Genomic DNA, 26,594 nt, shown 5'->3' with positions numbered 1-26,594 from the left:
ATTTTTTAAAAAATCAGTACGCCTTCATACATTTTGTTATATTCATCAACTCGCCATTGTATTAATTATTTCACGGATGTGTAGGAGGCGAGGAGTGTATGTTAGGACAGAAGAGTGTGGCGTTCCATACTTTCTGCCTACCCCTGCGGGGAAACGGCGTGATGGTAGTAGTAGTATTTATTTCATATTTTCGCAATGATTACGTAGTTCAAAATTTACATAACAATATTTTAGCATTTTACGATTCTATGCTAAATTTAAAATAAATAAATGATTAATATATTGAGTTTTGTATATAAAATAATTAAAATCAGTCATTGGAAATTATCGTAAAAATAAGAGTAATTTGGCGTTGTCTTTTTACTTTGATCTCACTTAATATGTTAAAAAAAAATTATGAAAATCCTACCATTTTTTTAAAAATATATATATAAATATATTACTTACTGAAAACGTTAACAATTTAAGTCCATAAAATAATTATATTATAATATATTTTCTGAGTACATTTCAATTCGAAACATTATATTAAACACAATATTTTTTCATAGGCCGTGATTACAATCACAAATTTTTATTAATAAAATTTTTATCGTATTATTTTAAAATTAATAAAATTTAATAGGAGATTAACATTTAAAAAAAATAAAAAATTAAAAACGATATTTTGTATGGGTCAATACGCAAAACGTTGACCACAGAGGACAATTAGCTAAAACCAAAAGAGTTTGTTAAAATACTGCATATATACAACTTCCGAAAATTCAGGCAATGTTGATCTTCAAAATGGTAAACATTACACAACATATAAAGTGATCGCTTAAGCCAGTCAATGACAGATCCTATGTCCTGTATATGCTTATACTTTCATATTCGCCTCGAATAAAAGGATGTTTCGTCTATTGAGACTTCTAACAAATATTTTTTGAAATCCATTATAAATTTAATAAATTGAATTTATTAATTTCTTGAATGATTTTCGCAAATACTTTGTGGCACATTTTATAAACTTTATAAAATAAAACAACACTGTTTTAACCAATTTTTATTGGTACACTTTTTCCATCTGGTTTCGACAAGAACCTTGTCATCATTAGGGTTTATGTACTAATTCTAAAACATTGAAATACTCATAAATAGGTAATAGTTAATTACCCTTCCCTTACTATACCAAAAACTTCCACGCACTCCGTACACCATATGAAAATGTGATTTAAAAAACGGGAAAAAACTCCTAAATGTTGCTTTTATTGAGCATTGCGCAGCAAATACGTATTTATTTATTTATCAAAGTATTTTATAAAGTTTTGAATTGATTGAATTTATGATGGATAACATTTAGTTGTTACTGCGAAGACTAGCCAATAAATGGCAGTCTGAGGTTGTTTTCGTACAGTTTTATGAAAAAAAAAAAAAACTCAAAGAAGTTTCACATATTAACATACATACTTATATGGATTACATAAGATTGTTTATACAAATTATATAATTAACTGTAAAAAATACTATTAATTTTACACGTTACCGAAAGTCACATCCCTAATTTAAGTTTATTATAAATAAGAATTTAATAAAAAAATGTCAAATAAAGATCACAAAAATTATACACACAACACTGTGATATAAACAGAGGTATCAAATTGTGTGGTTCAAAGTTTGAAAGAAACTACAATGCAATACAACCCGACATTAATTATATTTGCATATTTTTCATATGTTTTAATGTAAAATGTTTTATTTGATTGGATCTGTATACTTGATAAATATTTTATATTAATTTCCAAATATGAAATTCATTTGGTTGAATCGTATATATGTATATATTATGGGCTGAAGATTCGTATTTTTTGATTTATCAAAGTCTGAAACCGGGGATGCAACTTGATCAATTACAGTCACAATATTTTGAAACGTGACTGTATTCGATGACTGTATTGATGAGTGTAATTGATGTAATCCAAAAGCGGCTTAAACCATATAGAATAAAATAAATAAACTTGATCAAGATTCTTGTCTAAATTTGAGATTTTAACAAATGATAAAAATGTCTATCTTTTTGGTTGAGGTCTCGATGCAAGCCTCTCTACAGTAGTTAGTATACACGTTTATTCTGTAGTTTTATTTTAAATGTTTCAATCTTGTTTTTATCACATATTTTGACCTCTACATATGTTGATCTACCGCTTTTGTTTCTTTGACAATAGATGGCATCAGTGAGTGTACATATTTTGGTCGTGTTCATTCTCCTCTTGGAGTAGTGGGAATTCAGACTTGACAGTCCGTAGGACTCCATGGAGTAATTTGAGGTGTTATATCTTGGTGGTCCGAAGGACTCCGTGGAGTATGTTTAGGTGTAAGGTCTCGATTTTGAGGGTTTGCAGGACTCCGTGGAGTATGTCGATGTGTAGTATATCAGATTTGGTGGTTCGCAAGACTTCGTGGAGTAAGTGTCTGCGGGACTCCGTGGACTAGGTTTAGAAGTATGATTTTGGACTGGTCATCCGCAAGACTTTGCGGAGTAGGTAAAGGTGTTAAATCTTGGTTTTGATGGTTCTGCAAGACTCCGTGGAGTATTTTTAGGTGTAAAATTTTGGTTTTGGTGGTCTGCAGGACTCCCTGGAGTAAGTTGTATAGGATCCTGGTGGGCCGAGGACTCCGTAGAATATTTGTGGGTGTTGAATCTTGGTCTTGGTGGTCTACAAGACTTCGTGGAGTAAGATTATGTGTAGAATCTCAGATTGGTGATGCAGTGACTCCGTGAAGTAGGTGTTGGTGTGGGATCTTGGTCTTGGTGGTCTGCAGGACTCCGTGGAGTGGGCCAGTGATGAGGAACCTGCAGTGGATGGCTGATTTGGGGCAAACTAGTTCTTGGAGGTCAGGATCGTAACGAACTCTGCAATTTTACAAAAAAATAAGAAATATTTGAATACATTACATTAAATGATAAAAGGCCCATTAGATTGAATGGTCTGTCATAAAATTTTACATAATACTAGTACGATATATTTCTCATTTTTTTTTTCTTAAAACTTATAAACTAATCACCACTTTACTTCAGAGGTAGACAAAGAGCTAGAATACCACACCAATGTGACTTCTCAAATATTCTTCGGGTCTTCCACATTGGTAGGCTTCTTCTCGCTGTTATCTATGATCTACTTAGTTGCTATAATTACATTGACTTATATGTTTACACGTACACTTGGCACAAAACAACACAATACTATATTGTTTTTTGTTGACTGCTCTTTCTTATTAAAATTGTTATTTTTAACGATTCGAATAGACTTTGGTTCTCGTACCTTATAATTACGATTTTAATGAGTTTTTTTTTCAGTTCTTACCGTTGTAGTTGACCATGCCATCTCCATCAAGATCAGCCTCTTTGATCATGTCGTCAACCTCTTCCTCGGTCAGCCTCTCACCCAGATTGGTCATCACGTGTCGCAGCTCCACAGACGATATCATCCCATCGTTGTTTTTGTCAAAGACCCTGAAAAACAAAAGTCAAACTGAGAGCCTGGCAGATTGAGACACTGGGTGAACTAACCCTAGAGACTAAGAAAACTAAACTAAGAGATGGAGAGAATTAAACTGAAAGATTAAGATAACTAAACTAAGAAAAGTAAACTGATGTACTGGATCAATTGAACTGTTGGAATTTTTGTACAACCATAAACAGGATCATAGTTAAATTATTTCGAGAAATAAAAATACTTTGTATTCTGATCCACTCACATTTTTATTTTTCCAACTAGTTTCGGCAACAACCTGTTGCCCTCTTCAGGGTTACATTTATAACTGTATATAAGTTATAAATGTAACCCTGAAGAGGGCAACAGGTTGTTGCCGAAACTAGTTGGAAAAATAAAAATGTGAGTGGATCAGAATACAAAGTATTTTTATTTCTCGAAATAATTTATCAAGATGATCCACAAAGTTAATGCTTTCAATATTCAAAACAGGATCATAGTTAATAATATTGATATTTCTTAAATGTTTTTCGCAGATACTTTGTGGCACATTTTATAAACTTTATAAAATAAAACAACTTTGTTTTAACCACTTTTTATTGGTTCACTTTATTTCGGAGTCGACGTATTCGCTACGCAATGCACAATAAAAACAAAGTTTAGGAGTTTTTAAATCATATTTTTAAGTAATATTTTTAAAATTCTATTTTCATATGGTGCACGGAGTGCGTGGAAGTTTTTGGTAAGGAAAGGGTAATTAACTATGAGTTTTTAAATATTTTAGAATTTAGAATAAAAACCCTGATGATGACAAGGTTCTTGTCAAAACCAGTTGGATAAAGTGTACCAATAAAAAGTGGTTAAATAAAGTTGTTTTATTTTATAAATAATAATATTGTTTATTATATCGGACGCTGGATTATTGACCCTACGAATGAGATGTCAAATTCAAAGTTGTCTTAACTTGATTTGAAACATGTATCATATTTACCTTTCCTTCCAAAAAAGATGTAAGTCTGAGCATTTGACTGGCTTATGCGATAATTTTATACACTATATTCTTATATGCCGCCTGTGAAACATGGCACCTTATAAGGGACCAGAGCAGCCGCGTACTAAGCTTTGAGAATAAGTGTCTGCGAATAATTTTGGTTTTTTTTGTGAGGAATGAAGAGATAAGGCGTAGGACACGGCAAATCTGGGTCACAACTGTCGTCAAGAAAAGGCAATTCAGTTGGCTTGGCCATGTACTCCGCATGCCTCCCGAAGAGAGCCTTAGATGAAAGAAAAGCTTGGAAACATTTTGTGGACTCCATATGTTCCACATAGGGATGGGATATGGTTTAAATAAATAAAAAATGCCATACATAAGGTTAAGTATAATCTCGTTTAGGCCTGACACTTATTGAAACGTATCCTTCATGGTGTCTCACTATTATTGAACCGAGATTACGGACATTTTACTGACTCAGAAATTACAGATTCATGAATAATGGAAATATCTCCTTGACCAAGGTTTTTGGTAGTCCATGGCTCAAAAAATTTAATTTCTTTACCGAAAAGCTTCACGCAGTTCATCTTCACCATCGGCTCCTTTCATCTTTTTGGACATCATCTGAAGAAACTCGTTGAATTCTATGGTTCCGTTACCATCTTGGTCGACTTCGTTCACCATATCTCGAAGCTCCGTTTCTGCAATCATAAAAAAAGTTATGTTCCATGCTCTCTGTCTTTTTTTCTTCTTCGATTTTCTTTGCCTCATCAACATTCATGCATCCCCCCCTCATTACCCCGATTATTCCAACAACTGACCTGTGCATACCCAAGAAGTACTTGATCATGCCAAGTTTTCCTTGGCTATTCTCGGCTACTTCTTCCAATAATATTCACGCTGCATACATTTGTTTTCTACTCTTTCTTTATTCCAACCCATCTCAAAACACTTAATTTAATCAATAATGATTATTTCCACTCCTGACTCCTTACTAGTCTACTTTTAAGTATTTGGAGTATGTTACTTCATCATGCAAGTTTTCCTCGGTCTCTGCTTCTTTTTCCAACTACATTCGCCTTATATATCGCTCACTCTTTTCAACAACGCCATATATAAAAAATCGTCAATTTTCAGTTGTGCACGTTTTCGAAATGCCCATAAAATGTACTTTATATATCCCAGCAAAAGCGGCGTATTTTTAACTTAATATTTACTCGCTACAGGGCAGAAAGTGTTGTTTTTGCATTTTGAAGAAAACGTTTTGTTAAATTATTTTTTGAAATATACCAAATATTTTTCAAATGGAGAAAAAACATTCAGGTTTTATCTAAAAAGATCTGTTGCACGCTAAAAAGTTCAATAAGTGGCTTGATATTTATTTTTATGTATTTAATTATATTTTTAATCTTTAAAAACGATCTCCTGAAAAATCAAGTTTTTTGATACATATCATTGTTGAAAGGAGTGAGCGTTATTTTTAAGTGAGAGTTCTTTTCTTACTCATTCGTATTAATTTAATATATTTAAAGATACGCAGGTAATGTAAGTAAAGAAGTTCCGTGTGAAAGATTTTACTGCTGTATGGCAAAGAAAAAGCATAAATTTAAAAAGGGTGTTCCTAAAAAAAGAAAAATAAAACTTATACCTGTTGGCCGCTGTCCAAGCGACCGCATTACCACACCCAACTCAGCCATCGTGATTGTACCATCTTCATCCTTGTCAAAAAGCATGAAAGCCTCCTTGAATTCTGGAAACAGGAATTTACAAACTCATATGAAAAATTATGAATTTACATACTCAACTCGGCTTTAAACCTTAAAATAATATATTTCAACTGTAGGTTAGTAAGACGCATAGAAAAATACATATTTACATACAAGTACAAGACCTCTGCAATCAATGTGAGGTTATTTTACTTTAGAAAACGTAGCTCCTTCTTAAGGTTATATTTTTATAGCAGGAATTCATCCCAATCATGGTAAACAAGTTACAACAGAGAAAAACCAAGATGGCCACTTTACGTCAGTTTTGATATTATTTTATTTTTTTATTAACATAAATTGTATACATTTATGTCAATAACAATTTTAAACATTTTAATTTTTTTTTGCAGAGACCCACCAAGCCACATTGTGTGTCTTGTCGGTGGAGTTCTTTTTTTAATACATTTTTGTTTTCGTTTTTGTTTTTAACGATTTTAACCTGATATACACACACAAATGAGAGTAAAATTAAGAATATAAACATTTTATTATTTTCATAAAATTAAATCTTGATCATTCACCTGTTCCTTTATTTTGCCTTCGTTCCATATTTTATTTTGACCTCTTAATAAATTTAAAATGTTTGGTTCGATATATTGCAGTGATCTACTCCCATATTTATTGTTAATTCTTAAAGACTTAATATTACTTTATTATTAGATTAAAACCAATATTTTTAGCTTTTCCACTTTTTTATTTGACCAGCGACCGGGTTTCGTCGTTACCGACATCATCAGACTGGTGACTTAATATTAACTAACTAACTAACCATCACGCCGCTTCAATTGTGAATCTCATTGTTAAAATACTTATGTATTATACATTCACCGGTCTATTTTTGTGAAAAAGATTGAAATATCGGATATAGATAATATACATATGTATATTTACCTGCAACTTGATCCTCTGTGAGTCCATATTCAGACTGAAACAAAGAAAATATCAAACGTTAAAATAAAAACAAAGATGATGCTTATATAACACAAACCACATGTACAACACTTTTAGTCAACAGAATTTTGATTATTATACAGATTTACAACCTGCTTCGACTATCCATAAAGTCATTAAAAATAATAACAAAATGTAAAACGGCTATTCATAAATGGATAATAAAAGTGGGTAGATCTTTAATAGATTGCATTCTTTGAATTTTTATTTGAAAAAAAACATAAATTAAATTTTGCATTGTCCACCTCTGTAGTGTAATGGTCAGCACGCTTGGCTACCGTACTGGAGGTCCCAAGTTCGATTCCCAGAGGGGTTAAAATAAACATAAGTGATTTTTTCACTGTAATATCTATTCAATATTACCCCGGACTGGTACCCGAAGCGGAGGGCTGATCACCTTTCCTTCGTGTGTAAACGATCAAGATAACACTGCGTTTATATCACGCAGTGCCCTATGCACCATCGGGGTGCGGATAAGGGTATTATTATGCATTGACTCAAATTTTTACGGGTCATGGAGCATTTCGAGAATACTTCTTCCAAATAACATCCAAAAATACAACTTAGTACACTCAAAAAATCTGTGTTTGATTTAAAATTAATACATAAATTAAAATGGAGTTCTACAAATTAAACGCCAAGTCAATAAATAATAATACTTCTTCCGTTTTAAAATTAGACAAAACTAATTGTGAATGTGATGAGACACCATCACAAGATGTCACTCATTTAGTGTGGGTATGTCCAATTTTGAAAACGATAGACTTAAATTGGAAACATAATGTGCAAAAGAAGGTATGCAGTTAACAAAAATTTATGAGGCAATGGGACATTAAGATCTATCAGATTTTGTGGTGTCTTATTTAGAAAATATGACTAGACGAATGAGACATTTAAATGAGCTATGTGACAAATCTTGATATAAGATATTGAATCCATTGTGTCTATTGTATTGTTCATTTATTATTAAGTTTTCATATCCACTATCATTTTAAAGACATAAAAACAAAATATGGTATAAATCCTTGTACATACATAAAAGGCAAGGATAATTTTCTAAAGCAAGTAATACATATCGCTCACACCATTAAACAACGTCATAAGTATATCAAAAAACTTTATTTTTAGGAGATCGTTTTTAAAGTTTTTTTTTAAAACCCTTACCGCACCCCTATGGTGCATAGGGCACTGCTTCATACAAACGCAGTGTTATCTCGATCGTTTACACATGAAGGAAGGGTGATCAGCCCTCCGCTTCAGGTACCAGTCCAAGGTAATATTGAATAAATATTACAGTGAAAAAAAATCACTTATACATATTTATTTGACCTCCCTGGGAATCGAACCCGGGACCTCCAGAACGGTAGCCGAGCATGCTGACCATTACACTACGGAGACGGACGAAATAAATGTTAAAAAATAATATTTTTAATACATTTAATTTTATTTTTAAAGTTTAAAAATAAAATTAAATGTATTAAAAATATTATTTTTTAACATCTCATCAAAGATGAAGAAGAATATGGAAGTCTGGGCATTTACGGAGCTGACGACCGTCATAGGCTGGTTTAAGTGATCACTTTACACACGTGTAATATTCACTAATTCTACCCATTATTGACAACCAATAATATGAAAATAACTCCTGTAATTGGAGATAATCCAGATTTAGTGAACAAGTATTTGGACACACTCAAAATGTTGTATTAAAAATAAATATCAAGCCACTTATTAAACTTTTTGCAGTGCAACAGATCTTTTTAGGTAAAACCTGAAGGTTTTTTCTCCTTTTGAAAAATATTCAGTATATTTAAAAAAATAATTAAACAAAACCTTTTCTTCAAAATGCAAAAACAACACTTTCTGCCCTGTAGCGGGTAAATATTATGTTAAAAATATACTGATTTTGCTGGGATATAGTACATTTTCTAGGCTTTCCAAAAACATGCACAACTAAAAATTGACGATTTTTGATATATGACGTTGTTGAAAGGAGTGAGCAATATTTTAAAATGAAATAGATTGATTTATTATTAGATTAAAACCAATATTTTTAGCTTTTCCACTTTTTTATTTGACCAGCGACCGGGTTTCGTCGTTACCGACATCATCAGACCAGTCTGATGATGTCGGTAACGACGAAACCCGGTCGCTGGTCAAATAAAAAAGTGGAAAAGCTAAAAATATTGGTTTTAATCTAATAAAAAATTAAAAATGCAATTCCATCACGAAGTGTCAGTGGATAATATAAATCTATTGAAATAGATTGCATTTTTCGGTATTAATCATATTTTATTGCATGTAATAAACAATTTTCTTTGATTTAATTTTGTGAATAAATATTTTTAAATGTGTCCTCGGCATGGGAAAACGCAATAAAGACACATTTTTGTAATTTTTAATTATGTGTATGATGTAATAAAAAAAAAAAAATAATATACACTCCATATGAACTTCAGAGGCCTGCACACTCATACTTAGGCTTGTAATAAATAAATAAATAAATAAAACATATTCTCGGATTATTGGCACTGCTAACCCGGAACTAAAATATAATAAAATATTATGTATCAAAAATAAATGAAAGTAATAAAAAAATAATGTATAAACCCAGGGTATGTGTTTTTGGCTCGAGCGCAAAATCTTGGTGGAAATGTATAGAGACATAACGTTGGGAATTGTCATGAGAGAGTTATGGTCGTTTTTGCCTTATATTTATGCTGTTTTCATTTCAATTCTCTTTTGTACCGACAACTTTGTACAGAGAATTTAATTTACAAAGTAGGGTTTTTTTAAATATCTTAACATAGATGAACAAGTTATTTACAGGGCTTACGACCGTCATTGGCTTGTTAAGTGATATACAATGATACACGTGTAACATTCACCAATTCTACCCATGATTGACGATTTTTTCTTCTTCGAATAACATGTATTTATATATATATTATGACTTATCGCTCACTCCTTTCAAGAACGTCATAAATCAATCGTCAATTTTCAGTTGTGCATGTTTTCGGAATGCCCAAAAAATGTACTATATTACAGCAAAAGCGGCATATTTTTAACTAAATATTTACCCGCTACAGGGCACAAAGTGTTGTTTTTGCATTTTGAAGAATAGGTATTGTTTAAGTATTTTTTTAAATATACTAAATATTTTTCAAATGGAGAAAAACATTCAAGTTTTACCTAAAAAGATCTGTTGCACAGTAAAAAGTTCAATAAGTGGCTTGATATTTATTTTTAATACATTGTTTTATATTGTTAAACTTTAAAAACGGTCTACTGAAAAATCAAGTTTCTTTATTTATGACGTTCTTGAAAGGAGTGAGCGTTATGTCATTAAATATTTTTTTTTAGGATTTTAATGTCTTCATTTTTTATATCTGTAGGAAGGTTATTGAAGTATGTTCCCAAATATTTTACGTTCTGTTGGAATTGTTTGGTAATTCATTTTGGTATTGTAAAGTTTTATCCACCTCCGTAGTGTAGTGGTCAGCCCATTTATCTACCATTCTGGAGGTCCCGGGTTCGATTCCCGGGGGGGGTCAAAACAAATACGGGTGATTTTCACTCTCATATTTATTTTATATCACCCAGGAATAGTACAAGAAGCGCAGGGCTGATCACCTTGCCTTCATGCAATTAACGATCACGATATTACTGCATCGCTACGATCCAGTGCCCTATGCACTATTGGGTGCGGATAAGGGTTAAAAAATAAAGTTATTTTGGTATCTGGAAGATCAACTTTTCTTTAGATTCAAGTATTTTTCTTCCTTAAATAGTTGGAGAATTGCTGTTTTATTGAAAATGGTTTCTATTATTGGAACTTGGAATGATTAAAGAAAACACTTCGTTTTTTACCACTTGAGTTTTATTATAGACTACATGTTTCAGAAGTTAAACTTCCATCATTCAGGTCTGTTTAATAACTAAAATATAAAATATAAAATTGTTCTATAAATAAAGAGAGGGGAAAGTAAGGGGAAGGGGTTAGTCAAGGGACGGAGTTTGAAAACAAAGGAAAAATGGAAAGCAATGGTGAAGAATTTTGAAACAACTTGGAATATTGAAAATAAATAAATTTGTTGGATTTATTACATATATTAATAAATTTTATTTATATTAATAAACGTATGTACTTAATTTTTTATTCTCGCAAAATTCTCTTTGAGGTTCGTTTTACAGGTTTTGTTATGAATTCACATATTTTCGTGTGGAAAAGTTCAGAGTAAAGGAACACCCATTGGAAAACAGATATTTTGCAGCACCTGCCCTCGGGATATAGAGAGAAAATAATTGAAATGTGAAATAAAAAGATACGGCGGTCGAGTGAATGCATTTTCAAAATGTAATCTCGGCAGAATTTTTAATCCCGCAAATGCTTTTAAGCTGGAAAAATGTTGAAAGAAAATATTTTCTAAAATTTACTGCATTTTATCTGCTACGAAAAGCTGCAAGCATTTTATACATTGTTTTTATTTTTTTATGGGAGATAAACGAATGTGTACATAAAAATATGAGGTTTTAATTATTTTTTAAACACAGAGTTAGTAAAAAATGGAATATTGAAGATTAAGTTAAAAATCTTAATGTTTTTAAATTCAGATAAGAATGTCTGTTAGTCATGGAGCAGACTCCAAATAATAATATCTACTGGTCCTGGAGAAAGCTATTTTTTACATTAGAATATTTGCCAGTCCTGAAGTAAGTAGTTGTTTACATAAGAATATCTGCCAGTCCTAAAGTAAGCTGTTGTTAACTTAAGAATGTCTGCCAGTCCTGAAGTAAGCAGTTGTTTACATAAGAATATCTGCCAGTCCTGAAGTAAGTAGTTGTTAACATAAGAATGTCTGCCAGTCCTGAAGTAAGCAGTTGTTTACATAAGAATATCTGCCAGTCCTGAAGTAAGTAGTTGTTTAAATAAGAATATCTGCCAGTCCTAATGTAAGCTGTTGTTTACTTAGAATATTAGCCAGTCCTGAAGTAAGCAGTTGTTTACATAAGAATATCTGCCAGTCCTGAAGTAAGTAGTTGTTTACATAAGAATATCTGCCAGTCCTGAAGTAAGTAGTTGTTTACATAAGAATACATAAGAATGAGTTGTTTACTCAACTGGCAGTGACGTGAAGTGTTGTTTACATGCTGTTGTAGTGATTGTCCTGACGAAGAGACGGTTACGTCTCGATGCCGGTAGACTGAAATTTTGGTGAGTGGTTACATACTAAAACTACAAATTTTTTTGTTAAAATGGCTGACTTCAAAGTTAATGCTTATAATCATGATGTTAAACTAACTTACGGATACTTGTCGAATGTGCAAATCGCTCGTAAGCCTCCTCAGTCTTCTGTATTCCTTTCCATACTTTTCCTCCATTGCTGTCATTCAGATAAACCTTAGCACTTCCTTAAGCACCCATATAACTGAAGCACCCTCCGAGGATTTGTCGATGTCCTTACACTGTCCTCAACTCCATTTCAAAATAAAACTTAACGGCACTTCATGCATACGTTTTGGCGACAAAAATGCGTTGTGGCGATGAATATCTCGAATGTTCGTATCTTGGGGTCTTCCCTTAGGATGAAACGTCGGAAAAAGGAAGAAATCTTTTAATACGGGATATGAACTTTCCAGAGTTAGTAATTCTAGTTGACAATATTGATCACTGTCCTGTCATATAATATGTTGATACTGCACTCCGACTTGACATTTAAATTATCATATTCCTGATTTTTAATAACACGCAAAAATGTTTATTTAAAGATTATTTAAATTCTGTATTTTTTTTTACTGATTTAGAAAATCTGAATCAATTTGTGGCAGAGTCGAAATTTGAACCACGTAGCTCAGATCAGAAGCTTATAGACAACCACAAAATCGTAAACCACAACATAAAAATAAAATCAACAAAAAATTTAGTTGGAAACCAGATTTTTTAAAGATTAAAACCAGGTTTTGTCCGGCTCGATGCTGTAGTGGCAGGCTACCGTACAAGAGGTCCCAAGTTTGATTCCCAGGAGGGTTGAAATAAATATTAGTGATTTTTCACTATATTTTTTTCTAATATTACTCTGAAATAATACAAGAAGTCCAAGACTAATGACCTTTCTTTTGAACATTTAACGATCAATATAACACTGTTTCTATATAATGCATTGCCTTATGCACCATTTGGTGCAGATAAGAGTTAGAAGAAGAAGATTAATCGAATTTTAATTTATCGATGGGATGCTTCACATACGGTGTTTGAAAATTATGCGGAATGCATCAAAACACGTGTCACAGTTGATTTTAAGAAATAGTGGTATTTACTAAGTAAAACATAAATAAAAAAAATCCATATTTTTCTTCATCTGTGTTGAAGATATCGAAAAATAATATAAAAAATATCTCCTAATTGGAGATAATCCAGATTTGTGAACAAGTATTCGGACACACTCAAAACGATGTAAGTATCAGAGTGTAAAATCACTTATATTTATTTCACCATCCCTCCTGGGAATCGAACCCGGGTCTTCCAGCACGGTAGCCAAACACGCTAACCATTAGACACCATGGAGGCGGACAACGATAAAAGTCTGGAGAACAATTCATTTTAGGATAAACACACTTTTTATCTGAAACTATGTCACCACGTACTAACCAAAAAAAAATTTTTTTTTTCGTCAAGGTTCACATTTTTTGTCCACAACAATAATAAACTTGACCTTCAGTGCAGTGATGTGTATCACTCCAATTTGGGTTGATTGATAACACGTTGGAATTCGTTACGATCGCACGGTGGTCAATTATCTTGCGCAAGTGGTTGAATGGATTCCAGTCCCGGGAGCGCACAAATAGACAGAGCAAGGAGTGAAAGAGACAGACAATAGTGGACGAAATGGGAAGATAAATAAAAAAAATGTATATTTTTTAACATACTTTTTGGTACGTTTTATAATGTACGTTTATTTTTTACACGAGATTGAATATTAAAAAAAAACTAATTAACCATCACTCCGCTTTCTCAAAATAATTCCTGATTGGAGATAATCCAGATTTGTGAACAAGTATTTGGTCACACTGAAAATGTTATAAATAAATTAATCGGTAAATTTTTAAGCTTAAATAAAAAAATGAAAATGATATTTCTAGCGTTTCTCAAGTATGTAAATATAATACAGGACTTGGACCTCACATATAAATTCACATACAAACAGTTTCTGCTTAAAAAAAGCTTCTCTCATCCCACCATAGATGTCTCTAGTCTAGTGAAGTCAAGCACTGTGTTTCGAGTTTTATCGATATATCTAGAAGTTTCAAGAATTTTAATAGTGTGGTTGTCAATCATGGGTAGAATTGGTAAATGTTACACTCGTGTAAAGTGATCACTCAAACCAGCCTATGACGGTTGTAAGCCCTGTAAATACCTGGAATTTAATATTCTTCATCATCTTTGTTGATATGTGAAAAAAAAAATGTATAAGGAGAGAAAAGAACGCCACACCGCACAGCCTTACATTAATTTCTTATATCTTAGTTTTTAATTCTGTTAAACTATGATTTTCCACACATTCGTCTGAGGGAGCGCATTTCAACAGCGTTCACTCTGCTTTCATCCTTCCTTACATTAAAATACAATTTTAATTTATTTCAAATACAATAGTAAGAAGTTTGTACAATACTAAAGTGAGTTTGATTTCAACATATAATATGTAAAACAAAGTTCAAGTGTTGTTTTATTTAGTTCTACACATTTAAAATAAATATTCCTTGTTGTTTTTAATACATGACTTCATAAAAATAACGGAAGAGTAGCTTTGTAGATGGAGTATTTCTGGCACACGCACCATAAAAAATACATTGAAAAAATCCTTTGTCATCGTCAATGGCCAGCGAAAATTGGTTTCCATTCATTCATTCATCTCGGTCTGGGGGCTTTTCGCCAGAATATGAAATAATTTGCTGAGGGCTTCGCGCAAAAGCCGCAAATCTCGTTTCGGTCCAGGCATTTTGTTCTGTTGTTGTGACTGAACAAACGCCGAATCTGAAAATAATCTCCGTGATAGATAGGTTTACCATACGTTCCGGTTTGACCGGGATTGTCCCGGTTTCAGACACGGGTCTCGTTGTCCCGGTCGGCTTAGATTTTGTCGACATTGAACATCTATTATACATAGTTTTGCCGCACTGAGAGGTCTCATTTCGACTACTTTCAGTATGATTGCACCCTTTTGTGCAACTTCATGTCTCGCTTCCATACATTAGAGTACAATATCTCCAAAAACTAATAAATATTATCGAAAAACTGTTATTGAACATTGTTTTTTTTTTAATTACCTAACGTTCAAGTGACTCTGAAATCTAGCTACGTCTTATGCAACACCGCTTATCATGACCCTACTGAGGCTTCAACTTTTTAAGTTTATTTTCTTGCCAAGCAAAAGTGATTTTAACGGCCCTCCTGAACATTTTACGTTTTGTTAGTTGGTCACTTTCTCCTGTACGACTACGATATATTTTATCAAAGGTGCTGCATCTAACGGTGCTGTCTTTATGTAAGGTTCATGGCATATGCCTACTCGTGGGTGGATTTACTCTTTATGTTTAAAGTTGCTATAATTTCATGTAATTCATGAGTGAAATTTCTAGGCAAAAACACCCGCTTTGTCCCGGCTCGCGCGAGCACAGTCTATTTATATATTCGGACGGTGCATTTCTTACATAGAATTAGAAGAAAACAGTTTCGGTAGCGCCAAAATTTTTACATGGATTTGACTACATCATGTACTTAAATGGGAAGAAATACAAAGATCTGCAGAAACTATAAACGAAATACACCAATCAGATAAACTAAGACCAAACCGATAACTGAAGCAAATTAATATTGATAGTCTTTTTGATGTTAGTAAAAAAAAATAATTGTTAAGTTAATAAATACATAAAAATTGAGTATTCTTTCGGCATGGAAAGCATTATCGTATTTTAAATGGATTTCTATGGGAAAAAAAATATATAGGTTAACGAATAAGATGCTGGAACGAATTACGCTCGTTTAAGAGGTTCCACTGTATTTGTTTTTTTTCCCTACCTGCCCCTTCTGTCCCGGTTTAGAGCTTCATAATTATGGTAAGCCTAATGATAGAGAGAGATCAACAAACCGCGCGGTGGCCGAAATTCAAATAAACACGCCGCTAGCGCCTCCTGGCGGGAAAATTACAAAGCAGAGTGTTGTTTCAAATCGCTCTCTGTTTTATCGACGCTTCGTACAACTGTCAAAATGTAATTATTTTGAGCAATCTATTGTTTTCAATCCCGTGGGATTTTCCAGTAAAGAAAACAAAATGAAAAAAAATTATTATTCCAGTACAAAGAATAGAATATATATTTACAAAAAAATATCAATTAAACAACTTCTCGAAGAAAACAATCACTCAAAACTAGAATCAAACATAATATCAAACATAATATCATAAAACATAAAATCCCAAAGGTATAAAAATAATTTTAAAATACCCAAATGCAACTCAAAGCAGTACCAACAAAATTACATATATGTACTTAGGAATTGAAAAAAATCAACAAAATGATAAAACATGGTATTTGAATGATATTTGAAAATATTTTTTTGTTAATAAAAAGTTTGACATGATGTATGTTCCGGGACCTTTTTTTGTTTTAAAAAAGCCCTGATTATATGAGTACATTTGTTATTTATAGATTTGATTTAAAGAACTCTATTTTAATTTATGCATAAAATGTTAAATCCAGCACTGATTTTTTGAGTCTACTAAGTTGCATTTTATTCTTTAAAAAAAACGTTAAAATCAATTTTGTGACAGTTGTTTCACCTAGTTATGGTATTTTCAAACGAAAGTGATGATTAAATATATATTTAATCTTCACATTCGTTTGAAAATGCCATAACTAGGCGAAACAATTGTCACCTAATTGATTATGTGTGTGTTTTTAAACAATAAAATACAATTTAGTAGACTCAAAAAATTAGCTTTTAATTTAACATTTAATACATAAACATAGAGTACATATCGCTCACTCCTTTCAAGAACGTCATAAAACAAAAAATCGTCAATTTTCAGTTGTGCATGTTTTCGGAATGCCCAGAAAATGTACTATGTCCCAGTAAAAGAAGCATATTTTTAACTTAATATTTACCCACTACAGGGTAAAAACTGTTTATTTGCATTTTGAAGAAAAGGTATTGTTTAATTATTTTTTAAAATATAGTAAATATTTTTCTAATGGAGAAAAAACCTTCAGGTTTTACTTTAAAAGATCTGTTGCACAGTAAAATGTTCAATAAGTGGCTTGATATTTATTTTTAATACATTGTATTATATTTTTAAACATTAAAAACGTTCTCCTGAAAAATCAAGTTTTTTGATTTATGACGTTCTTGAAAGGAGTGAGCGATATATATTACAAAAGGCACGATGGTTAGTCAGTTCCTTATATAATCAAATTATAAGATTCATACCTATTTATTTATACAATACAATAAAACACAACTTTATCTTTTATTCTCAAGCGTTTAATACATCTTTCTACAACTTCCTAATAATCTTTTAGTTTAAATGGGGCAAAAGAGAGCTTAATTAAGGAGATTAGTTATTCGGAGAGGCCCTCCGTTCTCGCAAATATATTTCCCAAACCGAGCCTCTTCGGAGCGATTTGTCAAAAGTTCCTACGTACTGGTAATTCGCGCCAGTGAACATCACTGCCAGGGGGTGAGATAGAGTGCTTTGTTTCTTAACTTCAACCCTAGATTATAGGACATTCGTAAAATTTACGACGGATGGGAAAGGCTTTACTTAGGTGGTGGAAGATGATCAGTAATAACTCGCTAGTACTTTGTCTTTGATTCATTATTTTTAAAAAATATCTTGAAAGTTTTTCGCATATACTTTATAAAACAAAACAACTTTTTCAACTACTTTTTTTTGGTACATTTTTTCTCCAACCAAGAACCTTGTCATCATAAGGGTTAACCGTGTACTACATATATCGATAGTGTAAAGGCAAAGGGGTATATCTGTCAAATTTTTCATTTTCTAAGTTTGTTTCACAAAATTTCTAAAATAGTTTATTTCATAATCTGGCAAAAGAACAAAGCTGTAGTTGCAATACTTATTTAGTTTTCTTAAGATATGTACTTATAAAAATACATAAAACAAATGAGTTATTTAATTTCACATTTTTTTTCTCCTGTAAAATTTGGTCTCAGACAGATATTACCCCTTTGCCGGACTGTTGATTGTCGTCAACAGACCTTCCTTTCCACTAGAAGAGGGTTCGGCATTTCGTGTATTGGTGTATGGTACGAATGTCCTTCACTTATTTTATCATGTATGATGCACTTATCTTTTTCTTATTCTTCCTTCTCATAGATAATCGGATTTTTCTTTTCCGTGATTCGTCTTTTGTGATATGATCTAGCTTTGGAGGTCTTCCAGGTGGTCTACTTCCATCCGGGTTCTCTTAGAGTGGTGACTGACCGATGCCATTTCGTCGTAACGTAACGTCGTAACATTGCTCGCGGCGAGCATCAGCAAGCACCCGAAACTATGGATGGAGCGCTCAGCTCGTTGTACTGATTGTGCAAATGCTCGCATCGTAACGTGTTACGTTACGACGAAATGGCTCCGGTCAGTCACCACCCTTAAAGAGAAATTGGGGTAAGTACATATTCTTGCATTCTATTGATATGGTTATTTCAGAATCGTCTTCGCTGTCTTCCCTATCTGACTATATTCCCCACACTGCAAGTTTTCATATATATTTATTAATGTTTTAAGCAAATGTTTTCGGTAAAATGTGAGTTTTTCTTATCCTCGTACATTTTACGATAGTCTTGTACTAACCCACATTGAAACGAGTCCCGTGGTATAGGGTTAATAAAATATCGAATTCCAAAATGTTCTACTAACATCAAACTTAATAACTCTCATAAGATACATTCACCCCTTATACTTGGCCAATATAACAGAGAAAAAGAACATGGATTTTGTTTTTCAACTTACTCCGAAGAGGGTGATAAAAATAACATTTCGCATTTAAGGTGTCTCAACTTTAGATGAAACATCTATCGTTTTCATATCTTAGAAAACAGAGGTCTGAGCATCTCAGGGCTTACGACCTGGCATTTGGCAACTCTCCGCAACCCCGACCAGCACAGCAGACAGACACGGTACAGTACAAATACCATTATTCATTACACTCTATTACGGATCCCCTTCCTTTGACATAAACCTATCACAATCCTTACAAACGATGGATATTTTGAAAACTACTAACCCCAACTCGAAGCCTAGAACCAAATTCTAACTAAAACATAAAAAGACAACAACACAGTGCAGCACCTTACATAAAGACAACACCGTTAGATGCAGTACCTTCGATTAAACATATCGTAGTCGTACAGGAGAAAGTGACCAACTAACAAAACGTAAAATGTTCAGGAGGGCCATTTAAATCACTTATGCTTGGCAAGATAATAAACATCAATGCAGTTTGTCATTTTTACCAAGTTAATATATTTTTGGAGAGGCACAGCGAATCTAAAACAAGTAATACAATTTCTAAACATTTATACATTTAGCAACTTTAAGTTTGATAAATGTACATATAAATGTTTAGAAATTGTATTATGTTGTACTTAAAAATGTAACTATATTAAACAAATTTAAAAAAAATACTTCCACGTTTAAAATCCTTAAGGATTTTTTCAGGGCAATAGTAAGCTAGTAAGATATCAAATAGTCAATGATCACATTTCTGTAAAAAATGCTGTTACTGCTAACGGTACTGGAACACTTGTGACGAGGAAGACGGAAACGCGCAAATGGAGACAATCTTTTATTTATTAAAAATTAAAAAGTTGTAAGTGTGAAAAAAACAAATTGACACCAATATATCTAATTACAAAACACAAGGGCGAGAAGAACAAAGCGACACCAATAGAAACAGAGCGAGCGCGACGTATACACGTTTTGAATATTATTTAATCTGAGCACACTCAAATTTGTTCGCCACCCCTTATATACGATTTTAAAGTAGTTACATGTGGTGGGAACAATATTATAAACAAAATAAAATTCGATGAACTGCGTCTGTTTGTTCTTCTCGCGTACATTTATGCCTACAATTTGAATACATAAATTATTCTAAAAAATATACATATTTGGAAGAAACAAATGCACTTGGTCACGTTCTCCTGTATGACTACGATGTTCATCAGAATCCTAACAAAACAAAAGGGGCTCACCAGATTGATGGTGACGATCAGCTCGTACTGCTGGTGCTTGTGCCCTTTCTTCTTCTTGCCCGGCTGCGCCTTGGCGGTGGCCGCGGCGGCCGCTGCCTTGGGGGGCGCGGTCTTGACCTGCCCCTTCTGCGCGGACGGCTTGGACGGCGTCCGGGGGGGCCCCTTGCCCGGCTGGCCCTTCTGCGCCCCCGCGGCTGCCTTGGTGGCCCCCGTGGCCTTCTGCGTCACGTGACCGCTGCCATCCGCCGGCTTGTTGCGGGCCTAGAAATGTGAGAAAGGAATCTTGTAACAAAAAAATTTAAATTACATTTTTTTTATTTATTAAATTTATTTATTTTTTGGAAAAGCAACGGAATATTTATAAAGAATAACAAAATATAAAGTGTCGGGTTGTGATCCGGTGGTTTGTTTCGCGGACTCTTAAGTTAGAGTTTCTCGGTTCGAATCCTCTCTACCACAATTTGATACCTATTTCTAATAATGAACTGCTCAGGCTCACAGAAAAAGTATTAAATTAAAGTATTTTTGTAAATAATAAAAACACAAAGACTTCTCTTTCAAAAAATGAAAAACAATTACAGTTTTTCACTTAAAATTAATCTAAAAAAACCTGTCATGTACATAAGTTAACAGTTTAATATTATAACTTACATTTCTTTATCAAATACTCAAGTATTCAAATAGACATCAACAATAATTAAAACGTATTAAACGTATTAAAAGAAACATTATTGATGTCTATTTCCTTAAGCATTACATTGCACATATCGCAGGCTCGATTTAACAATGAATTTTGGTATGTCTTGGTATGCATTATAATCGGGATACAGTTTTGTTTCATATTTTAAATAAATTTTGCAACTTAGTTCAAATTAAACTGCTTTGCAAGAAAACGTCTCTCAGTAAGCCTAGATGCTTCTGTATCAGATCTGGGAATGCGGTGGGACAGCTTTCAATGAATTTGCTTAATATTGTTACATTTTTTAAATATGTTAATTCGTTAACTAGACGTATGAGCTATTGCACCTAATCATAAATGGCAAAATAGTGAGTCGAAGAGATGTGGGCAGAAGACAGATCTCCTGGCTCCGGAATGAACGAGATCGGACGGGGATCAGGACCGTTGAGGAGCTGTTTAGAGATGCCCAAGACAAGGACAATTACTCTCAAAAGATAGTCGACGTCAGGGGGACCTGATATGACACAGACATAAGAATATATGTATAAACAGTCCTGGTCATATGTATAAGGCACCCCCCACAGCATTGATTTCAACAACGTCATATATTGTATAAAATAACTTGATTTTTCAGGAGTTTTTAAAGTTAAATAATATAATAAAATGTGTTGACAATAAATATCAAGCCACTTATTGAGCTTTTTTACTGCGCAACAGATCTTTTTAGGTAAAACTCGAAGGTTTTTTTTCTTCATTTAAAAAATATTTAGTATATTTTAAAAAAGTAATTAAACAATACCATTTCTTTAAAATGCAAAAACAACACTTTCTGCCCTGTAGCGAGTAAATATTAAGATAAAAATATGCCGCTTTTGCTGGAATATAGTACATTTCCTGGGCATTCCAACAGTTGGCAATATGCACAGCTGAAAATTGACGATTTTTTATATATGACGTTGTTGAAAGGAGTGAGCGATATGTTAATCTTAAACGTATTTTTAATAACATTTCCAGAAAAGCAAGCCATGGTCGCATCACGTATATACGTTGCGTATTCTTGTCAGCGAATATTGTTCACGTACAAAAGTAAGTATCACAATGAGTATTTTAATTTACTTTTTAATAGCATTTCTGCGTGACGTTTACGTAATATGAAAATAACAGCATTATTATTTACGTTCAAACGTGATACAGATTACAAGAAAAATTATTATAGGTGTTAAACACTTACTTACTTACTTACTTGAGTTGAAACATCTATGTATTTACAACATTTTGAGTGTGTCCAAATGCTTGTTCACAAAATCTGGATAATCTCTAATTACAGAGTTATTTTCATATTATTTTTTGACATCTCATCAAAGATGAAGAAGAATATGGAAGTCTGGGCATTTACGGGGCTTACGACCGTCATAGGCTGGTTTAAGTGATCACTTTACACACGTGTAACATTTTATATTCTTCTTCATCTTTGATGAGATGTCAAAAAATAATTTGAAAATAACTCTGTAATTAGAGATAATCCAGATTTTGTGAACAAGTATTTGGACACACTCAAAATGTTGTAAATAAATTATCTGGTCAAATTATAAGCTTAATAATAAAAATGAAAATGGTATTTTCTGGCGTTTCTCATGTGTGTGATTATAATCCAGGATTCGGATCTCACATACTAATATAAGAGTTTCTGCTTAATAAAAAGCTTCTTTACATCTCACCAATAGATGTCTCTAGTGAAGTTCTAGTGATTCATGAACAAGGTTTCTAAATTGGTTCATATATATAGAACTTCCAAGAATTTGAGTAGTGTGGTTGTCAATAATGGGTAGAATTGGTGAATGTTACACGTGTGTAAAGTGATCACTTAAACCAGCCTATGACGGCCGTAAGCCCCGTAAATGCCCAGACTTCCATATTCTTCTTCATCTTTGATGAGATGTCAAAAAATAATATCTATGTATTTTATTATTTTCATTTCACCATATGTATGCCTCCGTAGTGTAATGGTCAGCACTCTCGGCTACCGTTCTGGAGGTCCCGGGCTCGATTCTCAGGGGGTCAAATAAATATAAGTGATTTTTTCACCCTAATATTTATTCCATATTACCCTGGACTGGTACCTGAATCGGAGGGCTGATCACCTTTCCTTCGTGTGTTAACGATCAAGATAACACTGCGTTTGTATGATGCAGCGCCCTATGCACCGTTGGGGTGCGGATAAGGGTTTGAATGAAAATGAAATGTATGTATGATGGAAGATGGAAGTTTGAGCATCTGAGGACTTATGTCCTAGCGTTTGGCTGGCTAAAGTGATTACATTATACACTCGTATAAATCACTTCGCATCGCCGATTCTTTTGACCTGTGTGGTCAAACGGATCTGCGATACGATGTGATGGGGCAAGTGAACAAGGCTGCAGCCATCTCAGGATGCCTGAAAATGCTATCTGGAAAAATCCTGAGATGAAGATCGGCAGCGAAATCAAGATTTACAAAACTTGTGTCCGACCCATCATGATGTACGGGATCGAAAGTAGAACGGACACCGTTGGCACAAAAAGTTCTTAGAGTGGCGGAAATGACGACTCTAAGAAGCATATCAGGCAAGAGTCTTCGAGATAGAATAAGTATTGTTCACGTTCCGAAATGTAATACCAAGTCATATCAAAATTCTTTCATTAACAGAACCTGTTATTTAATTAATAATAAATATGAGAATACAGATATATTCAATATTACACTACAATCCTTTAAGAAAGAAATTGAAGAATCCTTTAATCTTGAAAATAGTATGTAATTATTATTGCTTATTTGTATATATATATGTATGTGCACCGTGTACCTATGTGCGCATGCGCATGCATATCACGTTCATGAAATTTAATTTAATTATGTTTATGGAAAAAATAAGTTACACTACTTTTCATTTAAGGCACTATCACACCAGTGAATGGTGTATGCATTTCTACATGTAATTATGAACATTGGTATGTATGCGCACAGAAACAAAAAGGTACCGTAAAGTGGGTATACATTGCACCAAAATACTGCATTTTTTCAAAAAATTGTCTATTCAGATCAGGTTTTTTACTTTTTCTGAGGTTTCAACTATTGCAATGTAATAACACATATACCGGTAACATGTCTGACACATTTTTAAATTTTTATCTATTTTGCCAATATTTTTTTTTAATATTTATATTTTGGTGCAAAGTATCCCGGGGTAAAGTACAACTTTGCACCATGATATTTTCTCTACACTTTTCGTACTAGAATCCAAATTTATGCAAAGTAAAGGCTATCCTACAAGTTTCATTGCACCTCGTGAAGGGTTTTGGCTCACAGTTCGCTAAATGCAGATTATATTATTGTATAATTATGGAAAAATAAGACACTTGATAGAATTTATTTTTTTTAAATATTAAAAAATCTAACAAAAATGTTTTTTTTCCAATACTGAAGGTTTAAAATTATATAAAATAAAAGGTGGATATTAAAACATATCGTTCTGCATAGATAATAGGAATTAAAATTAAATTAGGTCTAAATATGGTCAAGTTCCGGGATGGTAAAGAAACCTCTTTTGGATTGAATTTTCGGTTCTTTTATGGTACCCACTACATCCTTCCAAGAATATTGAAGAACTTTCCTCTCCTGCATGGATTTAACAGCTCTGTTTTTTTTTCTTTATTTCCAAAATCTGTCCCGGAAAATTTTATCCTTCATAATGAAATACGACATATTCTCCCACCTTCTTTTTTACTGGTCCTAATGACACTGAGGAACAAATACGATAACTGGTTTCAGTCATCGTTTTTGTTCTTCTCCCTCTTCCTCAAAGCTTCCGTGTGAACTATTATCAGTTAATGCTAGATATGCTGGAAGTTTCGATGCGGAAGGTGGGATCATTGATGTAGTTGATTCAGGTGGCATTTGTGTCTCGTCAACGTTCATTTCGACATTTGGATCGTGAGCAATGCTCTTACCTGGTTCTATCGGTATCGTTTTCCTGCGTTTTAAGACTGAATTCTTTGGGTTGAATCTGTTTTCTTCCAAAAACTGTTGAAAACTCTGGCGCACGTCATCGTCATACGCTTTTAATGGCAACCGATTAAGCAACTGACTAGTTTTAGCAACAGTCAAGGTTTTATGTCTTTGCAAAAATGATCTTATCCATTCAGAGCCTGGTACGATGTTCTTTAATATTCGTACTCTTCTGCCAAATCTATCCAAATAGGCTATTAGAATGTAGCGAATGTTAAAAACACTCACTGGGAAATCGTACTCACTCATGTCTACTATGCAGTTTACGAAGGATTGCTCTTCGCCCTTGTCACATATCGGAGGTTTTCCCACAGGTTTTGTGTGCTGACCTTTGAGTTTATAGTTAATCGTCCTTCTGGGGATTTAGAAAAATTTTTCAGCCTTTCTTTGACTGATTGTACCATTTCGAATAGCCTCCAAACACTGCTCCACTCTCTTCGGTGTAAAACCGCAGTATCGTCTGACATAAGGCCGCTGTTTGTGTGTTCTTGACATTTTTGAAAAAAAATATACCATCAGGAATTAAGTAAGTACACTAAACCTATAGATATTTAGCAAAAATGTCAAGTTGTATTAGCCGTTTTAAGACTTTTGATCAAATTAATTAACTATGGCCCTTTGTGGATACTTTGCACCAGGTGCAATGTTACCCCAAATGTAGTCAATACAAGTAAGTTCTTAAAAAAATATAATTTTTACATAAACTTGACAACGTAACCAAAAAATACAATATTTGAGAAAAGCAGGGCCTTCCTACCTACGATTTAGAGACCACTCACTTGTTGTAACTTGTTTCAGTATACTGATTACATTGGATTTTTTCGGACACAATTTTCAGACAGAAAATTTTCTTTACGTTCAGACAGGAAATACGCATTGAAGCAATAGCGACCGAATGTTACTTCTTTAAACTAAAAAGTAGATTGAAGTGCCATCTATCAGAAACAATAGAAAAAAGAATGAAAAATAACATGTATCAGAGATGACCAGCTCCACAATTTCTTTACAGAAGGTGGTGCAAAGTATCACCCATGGTGCAAAGTATACCCACTTTACGGTACCGCACTTATTTGTAACAATTATGTTAAAGCCTGTAATTGGACATTACAAATATTACTTAATTGAATGTATATTTATGTTATACTAAATTGTCTGTTGGCCTTACAATAAATAAATAAATAAATAAATAAAATAAATAAATAAGAAACGCCAGGATCAGGGATATATGCGAGATCGAAGATGTCGTTAGGTGGGGAAGGCAACGAAGGAGACAATGGTATGCGCATGCGAGAAGAATGGAATCATCCAGACTCCCCCCATATTGCAATGTACGGCCAAACCTAAGGTAGACGACTCCTGGGCAGACTACCAAAGAGATGGATTAAGAGGCTAATTCCTCGTAAAAACAGACCACAAGGCC

General features: G+C 33.2%; 1 protein-coding gene across 3 annotated transcripts in view; it reads right to left on the bottom strand.

Moving 5' to 3' along the window:
- Positions 1 to 2,116: 2,116 nt before the first annotated feature.
- Positions 2,117 to 26,594, bottom strand: part of LOC148300000 (neo-calmodulin-like) — a 62,179-nt gene continuing 37,701 nt past the window's right edge. Inside the window, exons 1-7 of one of the 3 annotated variants that reach the window (XM_088275404.1) lie at positions 13,831 to 13,990; positions 12,489 to 13,045; positions 7,122 to 7,155; positions 6,113 to 6,214; positions 5,030 to 5,165; positions 3,345 to 3,493; positions 2,117 to 2,893 (exon numbers count right to left, since the gene is read on the bottom strand). In XM_088275404.1, coding sequence (XP_088131530.1) covers positions 2,862 to 2,893; positions 3,345 to 3,493; positions 5,030 to 5,165; positions 6,113 to 6,214; positions 7,122 to 7,155; positions 12,489 to 12,572 — 537 coding nt within the window. In that variant the 5' untranslated portion in view covers positions 12,573 to 13,045; positions 13,831 to 13,990 and the 3' untranslated portion in view covers positions 2,117 to 2,861. Of the gene's footprint in view, positions 2,894 to 3,344; positions 3,494 to 5,029; positions 5,166 to 6,112; positions 6,215 to 7,121; positions 7,156 to 12,488; positions 13,046 to 13,797; positions 13,991 to 20,451; positions 20,713 to 26,594 lie in introns of those variants that run through there. The other 2 variants (XM_088275405.1, XM_088275403.1) reach the window with 2 other exon arrangements.

This window comes from Brachycentrus maculatus, unplaced genomic scaffold (genome assembly GCF_059751285.1).
Source record: "Brachycentrus maculatus isolate JH-2025_06_01 unplaced genomic scaffold, ASM5975128v1 h1tg000855l, whole genome shotgun sequence".
NCBI classification, from domain to species: Eukaryota; Metazoa; Arthropoda; class Insecta; order Trichoptera; family Brachycentridae; genus Brachycentrus; species Brachycentrus maculatus.
The sequence above is the reverse complement of the archived record's forward strand: the minus strand, read 5'-3'. Positions and strand labels throughout refer to the sequence as shown.